The sequence below is a fragment of the Sander vitreus genome, chromosome 14 (assembly GCF_031162955.1).
Source record: "Sander vitreus isolate 19-12246 chromosome 14, sanVit1, whole genome shotgun sequence".
NCBI lineage: Eukaryota > Metazoa > Chordata > Actinopteri > Perciformes > Percidae > Sander > Sander vitreus.
The window spans coordinates 308,532-322,500 of NC_135868.1; the positions used below are offsets into that span (position 1 = coordinate 308,532).

Below are 13,969 nucleotides of genomic sequence, written 5' to 3' on the forward strand. Positions count from 1 at the left end.
ATGTTGTAATGTTACCCTACAGGACTAATGTTCAGCAGCAGTTAGTAACAAGCTGTGATGTAACCCTACAGGACTAATGTTCAGCATCAGTCAGCGTCCACTAAAAGTTCTGTTGTTGCTGCTGACAGACTCAGTTTGTTTGAAATAAACCCTTAATTCACCCATTTACATGTGGAGATATGCTGGCTCTAGAAACGCTGAAAGTCCTGATTATTTACATGGAGTCTGGTGGGTATTTTTCTCTCTCCTCCTCCGTGTTCCGGTGTGTTCGATCTCGTTAAACTCTGGAGGAACTCAACCCCGAAATGCATCGATGTGATTGGTTCAGTGATTCCCTGACGCCCCTAAAGCCGTCTCTCAGTGTGTCCCTGGGTAACGATGTTTCTGCTGCAGAGCGGAGAGTCGTCTCAGGACAGACCGTTAACCATTAACTTAAAGTCAACTTAAAGAGAATAGTTTCCATCCATCCCATAATCTGCAGATACAAACTGCTTCAGATGGCACAACAGACCAGGTTGCTTTGGGTTTGGAGCTTCTTTTACGTTTGTGTGCGGGGGTTTTGACACTTTGTCTTCTGAGGTTTTGAGGCTTGTTTTTTCGAGGTGAAAAGAGCCTAAAAAGTGCTGTGAAAGCTGCAGAACTAACAGAAGAGAAAGGTGTGTAGTTTATATCATACGCGGAGTTTGCGGGGGGAGCACTGCCCCCCCTGGCGGCTGAAGTGGGTAATTGCATTTGTTTCATGGCATGACCAGATATTTTATAAATATCTTAAATAACACAAAACAACTAAATGGTGGTAGGTAATACATCTGATTTCATACACTGCTTTAGTAAAAATAATATATGTTCAGGGCTCTGGCTCTCCCCTGAGACCATCGTAGAGCATATGCAGGACGCAAAAAACCAAAGTTACTGTTGCTCTAGTCTGGACATCTTACCGTGCCAACGTTGCAATAAAGGTTTTCTAAATGCCGTGTATATACATGTGATGTCAGCTTACTAATTGATTGCGCGTGGAGAGGCCTCGTTCACCTGTTTGGAGCTGGCTGGTGAAGGTGACGCCTGTATAGGCCTTGCTAGACGTGTCTTAACGTTTTATGGTGTGACTGATCTTGGTTTCTGCGTCTGGAGAGGCGTCGCAACAGACTGGAGGTCCAACGCTGATTGTTCACTGTTACATTTTAGTTTATATAAATAAACATATATGTTTATTTAGCATGTTTGTTTTGTCCATATGTGCTCGTGCTGTTCCCCAGGTGGTAGGCCAGCTCTCAGCTTCTACAATGAGGTTTTTTTTTGCCTCCCCCTGGCTCGAATGTCAAACTCCTCTTATGGTTTATATGTAACAGGTGAGTGCTGCCCCCTGCTGGACCAACTGTCAAACTACACACAGACCTTTCTCTTCTTTTAAAATGTCATTTTCTCTTGATTTGATTCAGAGCCGAGAGTCGGCTCAGGACAGACCGTGTGTGTGTGTGTGTGTGTGTGTGTGTGTCTGTGTGTGTGTGTGTGTGTCTGTGTCTGTGTGTGTGTCTGTGTGTGTATGTGTGTGTGTGTGTCTGTGTGTCTGTGTGTCTGTGTGTGTGTGTGTGTGTGGCGCTAGGTGAGGACAGGGGTGGACTGGGACCAAAAATCAGACCTGGCATTTTGGTCCAGACCGGCCCACCACATAAGATCACAAATACCACTCGTCCTAGCGCTCCCCTGAATATGTATACCAACTCCTACTCCTTAAAACTACTAACGCCATGTATATATATATATATATATATATATATATATATATATATATATATATATATAGCTAGATATGTACTTTTCATCTGCATATATATATATATATATATATATATATATGCAGATTGAAAAGCTGCATGATGTGCAACGTTTATCTAGACTACTTTAAGGACACAAACACAAGGTTTGATCAACCTAAGGTGATGTTTTCTTATTATTAAGATGTAGGCTACTTCGTTGAATGAAAGGTAAGCTAATATAGCCTTATAATAATAAAACGGTGAGAACATCATCAGTCAAGACTCCCGCACACTTAGCCAAACTAATGCAATCATACAGTGTAGCATGCCTACTGTTTTTATTGTTGTAGTGTTATCATCAACACTTTGTCCACCACTTGTTTATGGCTCAGTTTTATTAAGTGTTTAAAGGGGAGTTGTGATATCCACAACAGCAGTTGCAACAATGATCTGAGTTCAAACTGCTGGAGTCGATGAGAAGTGAAAGAATCAGCCCAGCCTCCTGGCTTTATGTGGCTGCCATTTACCATCCGAGCACGACTTACTATCGGAGCCCGGATCCGACCGAAGGCTTAAGGTTTGTCATTTTTCATTTTTTTTAGAAGATTACCCCTGTCTTCGACAGAAACATGAGCTTGCTAGTTGTTAGTTATCGAGCAGGGGCGGAGCTAGACTCTCAGTACAGTGGGGGCGGACATGGGGCCCTCTGCTACCAAGTCATTTTAAAAATAAAAAAGGTAAAATATCTGATGAAACATGTTATGATGTGTCACTTGTTGAGCGAAGTAAGACTATATGTCAAAGAAAACACAAAGAAAAGACTGAAGAATGAGTCAAAATGTTTCAGCACCAGCTGATGGACAGCAACAGCTGATGGACAGCAACAGCTGATGGATTGCTGGACAGCATCAGCTGATGGACAGCAACAGCTGATGGATTGCTGGACAGTAACAGCTGATGGATTGCTGGACAGCAACAGCTGATGGACAGTAACAGCTGATGGACATCAACAGCTGATGGACAGCGACCGTTACCGCGAAGCTACCGTTTCTGCCCCCTCTGACGGCTACCACTGATGCTAATTAAGCAAACAGCTAGCTAGCTAGCAAGGAGCCTATATGCTTACTACAACTTTGCTTGCAGTCAAACAGCAGACGTTAGCTCTGCTTACTGGTTACTTAGCTACTTGATCTTGATTCATGGTGGTCTACGAGGAGCATCTTAGCTCAGATAATCCATTTAGCAACAGTGATTTCTAGCCAACTGTGGTTAATGCACGCTATAATAAGGCTAAGGCTAATTTCAAGTATGCTAGCGCCGATGCTAGTTGGCTAATGTTGTAGCATGATACCTAAGATATAACTGGAGAATATTTCTTAAATCTCTGAGGGAGTGAAACTACAAACAGTTAACAGGTAACCAGTGACCACGTGTCTGAGGCAAATCACGAGACAGATTCACTATGATATGAGGTATTAAAAAGATCGCTAATGCTAACCGCTAGCTAGCGCTAATTGCTGACTCATGCTGTAAGCTAGTAGCTAGTACAGCTAATAGCGGAGCATTGAAGGTGCTGTTGCTGTTAGTAATCAGTGTTTAGTGTACATTGGGATTTAACTGGTTGAAAAGAGCTCTAGATTATAGTAACCTCGTTAACTGTTAACTGTTGACCCTCCTTCCCTCTGGTCGGAGATCCAGGGCTCTGTTCCCCAAAACCAGCCGACACAGAGACGGCTTCTTCCCCCAAGCAGTCGCTCTGTCAGAAATACCCCCCCCCCACACTGAACAAAGTCAACCACCACTGTTCTGCTCATCTACCTCATGTCTGTCAGTCCTACAATTACAGTATTATTAATATATGACCATTGCCCTGATCTGCCTTGCACTGTACTCATATTTAAATCCTAAAACCTCAGTCTATTGACCGATATTCCTCCCTCTCTTTTGTATATATTTTTGAATATTACCAGATCTTGTTCTTCTCTCCTGTAGTGATTGAATATGGATGACTTTGTTAAACTAAAGTTAACAGAATGGCAGCTTGTGGAGCTGATGGACCCTTTCCAGGTAAATATGTTATATTGTTGTACTCTAGGCCTATTATTAATATTGTAGACAATGAGTTACCCTATCCTTATGCATCCCCAATGATCTCTCTCTCTCTCTCTCTCTCTCTCTCTCGCTCTCTCTCTGTCTCTCTCTCTCTCTCTCTCTCTCTCTCTGCTCTCTCTCTCGCTCTCTCTCTGCTCTCTCTCTCTCTCTGTCTCTCTCTCTCTCGTCTCTCTCTCTCTGTCTCTCTCTCTCTCTCGCTCTCTCTGTCTCTCTCTCTCTGTCTCTCTCTCTGTCTCTCTCTGTCTCTCTCTGTCTCTCTCTCTCTGTCTCTCTCTCTCTGTCTCTCTCTCTCTCTCTCTGTCTCTCTCTCTCTGTCTCTCTCTCTCTCTGCTCTCTCTCTCTCTCTCGTCTCTGTCTCTGCTCTCTCTCTCTCTCTGTCTCTCTCTCTCTGTCTCTCTCTCTCTCTCTGTCTCTCTGCTCTCTCTGTCTCTCTCTCTCTCTGTCTCTCTCTCTGTCTCTCTCTCTGTCTCTCTCTCTCTCTCTCTCTCTCTGTCTCTCTCTCTCTGTCTCTCTCTCTGTCTCTCTCTGTCTCTCTCTGTCTCTCTCTCTCTCTCTCTCTGTCTCTCTCTCTCTCTCTCACACACACACATTATCTCTCTGTCTCTCTCTCTCTCTGTCTCTCTCTCTCTCTGTCTCTCTCTCTCTCTCTCTCTGTCTCTCTCTCCCTCCTTGGGAGCTTGATGTGAGAGGAACAGCCAGCGTTAATGAGGAGTCTGCAGCTACCAACCTTAACGTTACCTTAGTCAATGACCCCGACGTCAACAATAACGTGAGTAACGAAACACATGGATGGCCTGACTGTTGGTCAAGGGACCAAATGATGTATTATTGCTCCACGAACAGCTGGCTCGTTTTTAAAGATAACAAACTGGGCCGCAAAACATGTGCTGTAAAATAACTCTTGTTTCTTAGTTGATTACAGTTTGATGTGACCCATGAAGTCAACCTGTGGAGCTTTTTCCTTTTCCTCAACGTTGAAGCCAGCAGATGTCACCATTTCCCCCCCAAATAATGATGCAGCGTCTGCACTGAACACTGAACTGAAGACATGAACGACTGATCAACGTTTTCGTTGCTTTTTCTGAAGTTTTTGGTGCTTTTTTTTTCCGATTCTGTCGCTTTTTTCCATTATGGCTGAGGAACGTTTTTGCAGACTTTTGTGAGAAAGCTTTATGAGACGTACAATAATACAGTCAAACATACAGTATTTGACCTTTTCTCTTAAAGGTACACTGTGTAGTGTTTTAGAAGTCTTCATTCATAAATATGTCCTCATTGGTGTAAAATGACCTCTGCCAATGATCTGACTTCTCCTCGTAAGCAAAGAATTTCTCATCTGTATTTACATCGGACGGGCAAGTCCAAGGAGGCTTCCATGTCGTTCTGTAATCACTGAGAGGGACATGGAGCACTAGCCTACCTGTTTAGCTCATAGACAGACCAGGTCCCGTGTCTCTGGACGGAGACCAGTGACGTCTCTTTCCCGGTGATGGCTGAGCGTTACTGAGCAGCCTCCAACTGAGCTTGAAGACGTAGATGTGACGTGAGCAACCTGTCTGAAAGTTGGAAGTCTTCTGGTAGCTGTGCCAAGAGAAATCTCAATCATTCCCAATCTAGCAGAGACGGAGAGCGTAGGTATATGTAAGGAGATAACATAGACACAGGCTCATTATTGATCACTAAAATGATAGTTAACATTAGTCATTACACTTAAACAGCTGATGGAAGTCCAAACTGCCTGAGAGCTTCTCCTGTACTATACGGTAACTCCTCTACTATGAGACAGGAAGTCTCGTGGTTATGACCCAATCGTTAGCCTATTGTTATAAAAACGTCTGCTACGGAGCCATAACGTGAGCTACAAGGTAATGGAGCCTTTTATACGTTGTCGTGTTTCTTTAGAAATAAACAACGGACAAATAGAGTCTTTAAACTCTTCAGATGTAAAGGTATTCTCTGTCAAAGTGATGTCAGAATGAATGGCAGTCAATGGGATGCTAACGGGATGCTAACGGGATGCTAACGGGAGGTGATGGCTTGGTAGCATCAAAATGGCGCCATAGGAGGTTTGAGTTGTGAAGCGAGGGTGACCCCCTTGGTCTAGCTAATCCACAACACGTTTCCGTTCAGAGCCAGCGCCACGTGACTGAAACCAGCTGAAACGGAGAAGGAGATCGTGAGAGGAGCTCGTCATCGCCCTTTAGTTCATAATGGAGGATCGCACTAATGCCGAGCCACAGGAGAAGGAATCCTCGTCGCCAAAAAAAGCGAAAATGGGAAGACATGTTGTCGTAGCTTCTTGGTACATAACGGCTACCGTAGCTGCAACACGCATTTGAAAAAGCGAGCTAGAGAGACCTATTAGTTTGAATGCAAAAGATTCAGTCACAGTTTCACCGCTAGACGGGAGCCATTCCTACCTTTAACAAAAGCATGTCAATGAACTAAACAACAGAGAAGTTAAGACACCACTGCTTTAAAACAACAAATATTTCTCAAACTTGGCTTCACAACACAACTTATCACAATTGAACAACAATTTAAGCTTTAAAAAGCTTCACAATACAACAACATTTACAGACATTGAACGTGATTCCTCGGTGTCTCTTTCTATGGAAGCTGAGAGCCGTCGAGATCACTAATTACATTTAACTCGTTCTCAAGAAAACAACATTTTTATCATCTCTTTCCTGAGATTAGAATGTGATTATTTCATGGAAATCATCAATCATGACTCAACATCTGCAAAAGATCAGAGAAAATGTTCTTTAGCCGTAAACTGGTCAATTAAAAATCTATTTTTGTCATTTTTTTTATTATATTTTCCTGTTTCCGAGCGAAGAATCTCCACTTCTGTAGCACCTACATACACCAAGCTTTACAGTCGTATTCCTAACTATATTCTGAAGGTCTGTACTGAGGGATTTGTTGATATATCATTCTTGGCCTGATTTATATGACATTCTATGCCTAAAAATAGGGCGGAAATCCATTTTTTAAGGCTATTGGCAGTATTTTCTGATTTACTGGGTAACAAAAGGAGATATTCATAATCTCCTCTGTAAATGTCTTTTAATTTAATATATATACAGGGTTAGGGTTAGTTGTTTTTTTCAATGGTCAGATTCTTTGCTTCAAAATATATGCAAATTACCTCATGTTTAATTAGATATAGCCTAATTAGCATATTTAAACATACAATTACAGAAAACTTGCAATACATTTTTTTCTCCTATTCATGTGAGTAATCAACTGGTGAAGTATTATGGTGATATTGGTAAGTTAAACATTTTGGCTTATTCACCTGTAGTGTCTCACCTGAAGAATCAGAAAGGGGTTTTTTTTGCCAAGTACGTTTTTTAACACATATAAGGAATTAGTTTTGGTGTTGTTGGTGCACGTCACACATGAATATGAAACAATATAAGTATAAGTATATTTACACAGTATGTATTAAGTGTAACAGTGTAATGTTTAAACATGAAGAGCATCTTCATCAGAGCCGAGACTCCCTCCTCCTTAAATATGGTCACGTTTGTTTTCTTGAGAATAATAATCATCGTCCGGCCTCTGAGCTTCCGTACATTCACACAAACATTCAGTTAAAAACAAGTAGTGGTAGTTTAAGGAGTCAGTGTGCAGCGACAGGACATCAGAGTTTGGCTCATTCTTATCAAGTAAAGAGTAGAATAACAAACATTTTACACATCAGTACACAATCATCAAGGTTAATACACATGTAAAAACAATCAGGCCGGCTACATCGCAGCATAACGTCTGCAGACCGACTACGTTTACATGCACATAATATTCAGTTTTTTGTCCTTATTCTGAAAAAGACGATATTCCGACTAAGCTGTTTACACGACAAATGAAAGTGAATATTCCCGCTTACATGCAGCCATGTAAATTAGGATTTTTCAGTGTTCCAGCTGTGGAGGTCTTGTTGGAGCGTGTTAACCAGTGGTCAAGCGTTATTCCAGAGTTCAGAAACACTGTTCGTCCATCCAAAGAGTCTCTGATCCTGTTAGGCCTGCAGCTGCTCCTAGGTAGCTTCTCTGTCTCTCCTCTCTCTCTCCCCCCCCCCCTTCTCTCCCTCTGTCTCTGTCTGTCTCTCTTGCAGGAGTGGAGTCTGGTGTGCAGGAGTCAGGGCTCCAGCTGCAGCTCATGTACCACAATCAACCTCTGCTTTATACCGCGCGTTCATGGGCATCGGAAAAACATTTTTCCCAGTGAAAACGTCATCGTTCACGTCACTTCCTGTGGGAATCAGAGGTGGGAAACTGGGGCTAGATGTCGCTAACAGAGGTTCCCAGTTGGTGACGCGTTGTTGACAACGGACGTACAGAAACATGGCCGACGATCATTCAAATGTGTTGAAGGGTGAGAAACTTTTCCTAAATATAGAAAATGCACGCATGCATGTAATATAGTTTGCCAACGTCCACAATGTGCTACTGATTTAGGTCGTAGTCGTCCATTGGTTTCAACAGTAACTTATTAGTTATAAAGGTTGTGTGCTATTGCCAGTAACAAGTAAACCAAGTCAAGTACGCCCAACACTTGGTGGCGGTCGTGCAACAAGCTGTTATGCCAAACGCCAATATAACAGAAGAGGAACACGCATAGACAGTGAAGCACATGAACACTGGCAGTCGGAAAAACAAAGTAATCACAGTGGCGGTCCCTGATATTCCCAGGTGGCATAAACCCACCAATATACCCGGTAATTCCTGATCCTTTCTCTTCTGCCTTAGCTGCCTTTGGACCCTGGCTCCTGCTACCTAGTGATGGCCAAATGAAGCTGCGTGAAGCATTTGTTATGGTGTATATGTGTGTGTGTATTGTTCTGTTTCCTGTTTTATTTTGGTAGTCTGTTTTTCTGTCTTATCTTGTCTTGTTTTACTTCCTTTTGTGATTTGTGCTGCCTCACCCTGATGTGTTTCACCTGTTCTTGAGCCCTAGTGTCACCTGTCCCTTGTTACCTCATTACCCTGTGTATAGACCTCAACAGTCCCGCCCACAGCCAACTCCGGAAGTAAAAATCCCTGTCTAAACCATCCCATAATGTCTAAACCATCCCATAATGTCTCTACCATCTGAGGTAGACTGACCCCGAGCTACGTGGTTGTGAAACGAAGGTTTCTGCTCCTGTAGAAGCTAGAAGTCTGTATGAAATCAACCTTGTTTTAAGAAAAACACGTTTTATCCGCGATCTCATGGAGAAAAACTACACTACCCACAATCCTAAGCGTAACAGCAACGTCTCTGATTGGTCCAACTCACTGTTAACATAGAAACGTTTACCGTACCCGCGAAACCGCGAACGGCTAGAGCGAGCTTCTACCGTTGAAGTCTCTGAGTTTCTGGACACGGTCTCGGACCTTTTGACTTTTTTGCTGTTTTCAAAATGTTTTTTTTCGCTATTTTTTGAACACCTAACAGATCGTGTCAGATCTTGACAGCATTGTCTTTACTTTCTGAGCTCACTAGATGGCGCTCTTGGTTTTAAGAGAAAGGCCCAAGGCGTATTCTCAACCCTTTGTTGAACAGAGAGCGCCATCTAGTGGGCTCAGAACATAAAGACAATGATTCACGAAGCTTCATTTGGCCATCACTACTGTTACAGCTCCTCTCCTGCCATCCACCGGACCGGACCACCACCACTGGACCCCACCACAAGCCGGCCTACTGTCTCTCTCTGACGGACCTGCTCCTTCTCAGAAAACCACCGGACCTGTTCTCCACCCTGGAAACCTGGACTTGCTTTTCCCCTCGGAAACCTGGACTTGGTACTTTAAATAAACCCTGTTCACACTCCTGGCTCTGCGTTCTGTCTGCCTTTGGATCCTGTTCACCATTCAAACCTAATTTTGCCTTCTTCTCACGTACGTACACGACAAATCCCGGCCGTCTCTGTGTGTCCAACAAAACCAAGACGAGCGGGAACTTTGAAACTGTCCACAGCATGAAATAATAAAGCTTAGGTTCGAAGAGAAGAGGAGTCTTTGTGCTGCAGCGTAAAAATTGTGATGTCTGATGTCGTACCCAAATCCTCATCAATTATGTAAAAATAGCTTAAAGTTTAAGATGGGCTGCATATTTAACAAAATAAAGTTGTTATAAAACTGAATAATTTGGCATCTTAAAGGGTAACTACTGTTTTTGTGTCTAAGTGACATGATAAGACGTTTCTGTTTAACCAGAAACAGCTCTGAGGTCGCTAGCGCTAAACCCACCAGACTCCATTTAAAAAAACAGTACTTTTAGCGCGTATAGAGCCAGCATGTTTCCACATGTAGATCTGTAAACTATGTGTTTATTTCAACCAAAACTAGAGTTGTAGATGGTTGGAAAAGTGGAAAGACGACCCAAAACGGCTTTTCATAGTTTTATTTTGTTTCTGTCGACTTTGAATGAAGTGTGTTTTACGATGCTAAAATCACTGTTTATTTACATGGAGTCTGGTGGGTTTAACAAACGCAATTTCGTGGATGTTTTTATGTTTTTACTCTTTAACAGAAAGGTCGACCTCCTTAGAAATCCTTTCCATAATGTTGTCAGACACTTAGAATATTAATCTGAGTCTGTCAGTGGCAAAAACAGCACTTTTGTGAAGGTAAATACAAGTTTTACAATCGTCCTATTAACTTAGATTACAGCTTGTTTCTCTGCTGCAGACTGCAGCGATCTCTCTTAATACTGGACCAATGTCACAGATTGTTGTTCCCATCAGTCACTTAAACACAAACACATAGGAACATAATAACACAATAATTTCCAGGTTGAAAAGAAGGTAGTTACCCTTTAAGGGCCTTAACTTCTTCAACCCTCCTGTTGACCCGTTTTCAAAAAGTTTCTATGTCTGAAATCTGGGTGTTCTTTCAACCAAAAAAAAAAAAAATCATGTGCATGGTTTCCTACACACCGCTAACATATGGGACGCTAACAGTTTGAATCCCTGCAAAGTGTCTGTCTCTCCTCTCCCTCCGTAACGGCGGCCTGAGTGCCGTTGTATTCCAGTGTAAAACGCAGAAAACGCTCAGTCAGCATTTCCTGGAAGACTAAATATTGTCAGCAGTCTAAATCCAAGCAGGCGGCCGTGTCGGTACGCGATCTGTGCTGCCTGCACGATCCGATATGCGCATGCCAACAGATTCTCACTCCCATCTCGTAAAATACAGACGCTTGGTCAGGTGCCTTTGTCGTTGTTATTGACGCTAAAAGTCTCCTTTAGCGTATTGCCGTCCCTTTTGACGCAGTTATGTTAAGGAAAAGGTCGTGGGTGGGCTTACGTTTCCGTCGTGACTCGCGGGAATAACGGCACGGTTGAGTTTAGGAAAAGGTCGTGGGTGAGCTTAAAGAAGAAAGCGACTTTAGGAAACGTGCCGAGCGGGACACGATCCCCCGTCTCCTGGGTGAAAGTCCTGTTTGACCCATCCTCCCCCCCCGACCAACCTCCCTGCGCAGAATTTCGTCCTTACATACGGCTCTCTAAACCCGTGTAGCTGCTGCTCTCCCCGCCACGTTCTACAAACGCGCTGAAAGACGCCTTTTTCGTCGCTTCAGACGCTGACAGCCACTGTCCAAACGTCCTTATGTTACAAGTTCGGAGTGAGAACGGGTTGCGCATGTGCATACATTTTGGTTTTGGTTCCATGTGGAATGAAATCTGAGTCTTTCTGTCACTGCAGACCTTCAGTTTCCTCCACGCTGCCCTTTGCGAGCGCTGTGAAATGAATGAAATTCCCGCGGTGCAAAGGTGTGCAAGCGTGGAACAGATCATGCAGTGGCGTAAACAGTTAATCATAATCATCTGCGCATGCAAGAACATCTTGTGCATGTGCATGTCGGATCGTGCAGGCGGCACAGATCGCGTACCGACAGCGCCTATGGGGTATAAAAGTGTGACGTGTCCTCTAGGGGGGGCACTCCCCTTTGCGAGTCATTGCTATTGCAGTGCAAAGGTGCGTAGAACAGGATTATCATCATGTTGGATCATGCAGGCATCACAGGAAGTTTGTTTTCCACAGAACATCACAGCTTTAGTTTTAAGTGTCTGAAGGCCGCTGCACGTCGCCCCCTAGCGGACGTGGACGTGCAGCGCAGCACCCAGACCCAGGTACTCCAGGTTCTCCGCGGCCGGGAGGAACAGGCCGTTCCCCGTTAAAGGAACGCTGTTCGTGGCGGAGGGCAGGAAGTCCGCCTGGTAGTCCGGGTTGTCGAGGCTGTTGCTGGCGGCCAGGGGGAGCGAGCTCTGGGCAGTGTTCAGGTACTCGGGGACCTCGGGGCCCTCGGGAACTCTGGGGAAAGGCTTCAGATCCTCCAGCGGGAAGGGGAGCGAGGCCGCGCCCCAACCCAGGCTCAGGTCCTCATAGTTGGGATTCAACACATCCGACAGCCTGCTGCTCCGGCTGGTGTCACTCATACTCTGGTTCATGTACTCTGAGAGAGAGAGAAACAGGTTTCAGTTTTATTGGCCACGTATACTCATTAGCTGATGCAGAACATCATCTACTCTTCCTGGGGTCCACACAAAATGTAAAACCACAGATAAGACATTTTCAGACAAAACAGACAAAAAAGCTATAAAAATAACACATATTCAGACAATAAAAGTCATATAATATAAAAATAAGAGCAGTATAGCTAGTATTGTTTTCTTGCAAATATAAATATACAAGGTAGGTGTTAACTCTCTATACAATTAACAAATAGACATGTAGTAGTAAACATTCAGTAGACAAATAGTAATATAGGCACATACTGTACAATAGAGACAACAATATACATATAGGCACATATCAACATAATATACAAAAATACAAATAAGACATAATATCAAGACAAGTACACATGGAGTGGGATGTAAAGTGCAAAAAGTAATAGTGCAAAGTAATGTGCAAGATGCATAATGGAATAAGGGTGTAATGTGTAGAGAAGTGGGTGAGTGGCCACAGATTTATTTAGGGTGTTTTCACACTTGGAGGTCATCGTTTTCACGGTTACTCAGAGACCTCTAGAACGTACCGGCCTCCAAGTCAACAGTGTTTCTATCTCCAGTAGAAGAACTAATCTCTGTTTAAATAACACGCCCAACTTTCACCCAGGAGATCGGGGATCGTGTCACGTTTCCTAAACCCAACCCGTCCGCTGTATACGGCGCACAAAATGCGTACAGATATCACGCCACTTGGCTTCAGGAAAGTGGGCGTGTATGTTTACGTGAAGCCATGATGCCATTGTTAACACAACAGGCTTCAGGTTCGCGTTGCCTTTTTGCCAAATGATGTTAGCCCTGAGAACTGAAGTAGACCAGAAAGAAACCTAATAGGAAACTGACAATGTGAACACAAACGTTCTGTATTTTACGTCTCAGTTTTCATCTTAACCTTCCAGTTTTCCTCGGGTCAAATCTGACCCATTTTCAAAAAGGTTCTGTATCAGAGATTTGGGGTTTCTTTCAAGCTAATTGTCCAAAAAAACAACGTAGATGGTTCCCTACGACGCTCTTCACATGTAACATAAATAATCAGTTCACTACTTTCAGTGAATTTGGGTGTTTGGGTGGGTCAAAAATAGTGACAAAAACATCAGGGAAAGCCACAAAAGTGTCGAAAAACACGACCAAAACGTTGATAAAGGTTTTGACCCAGAAAAACTAAAAGTTGCAGGTCGACGGGCAAACAAGACGAGACTCTGTTCGTGTGAATAAACCTGTTTACTGGGGTTATTATTGTGTGTGTGTCTCTGTGTGTGTGTGTGTGTGTGTGTGTGTCTCTGTGTGTGTGTGCGTGTGTCTCTGTGTGTGTGTGTGTGTGTGTGTGTGTGTCTCTGTTCGTGTGAATAAACCTGTTTACTGGGGTTATTATTGTGTGTGTGTCTCTGTGTGTGTGTGTGTGTGTGTGTGTGTGTGTCTGTGTGTGTGTGTGTGTGTGTGTGTGTGTGTGTCTCTGTCCGTGTGAATAAACCTGTTTACTGGGGTTATTATTCTACACATTCACTGCTTTATACATTCATTATAACAGACAGTTTATTTATTATTTGGTAATTTCTTAGTTATTCTGTGTGTGTGTGTGTGTGTGTGTCTCTGTGTGTGT

The 13,969-nt window shown here is 43.4% G+C and overlaps 1 protein-coding gene across 3 annotated transcripts in view; it reads right to left on the minus strand.

Moving 5' to 3' along the window:
* Positions 1-6,329: 6,329 nt before the first annotated feature.
* LOC144528969 (melanoma receptor tyrosine-protein kinase-like) overlaps positions 6,330-13,969 on the minus strand; it is an 86,832-nt gene continuing 79,192 nt past the window's right edge. For all 3 annotated transcript variants that reach the window (XM_078267873.1, XM_078267874.1, XM_078267875.1), the window contains one exon: positions 6,330-12,314. In XM_078267873.1, coding sequence (XP_078123999.1) covers positions 11,953-12,314 — 362 coding nt within the window. In that variant the 3' untranslated portion in view covers positions 6,330-11,952. The remainder of the gene's footprint in view (positions 12,315-13,969) is intronic.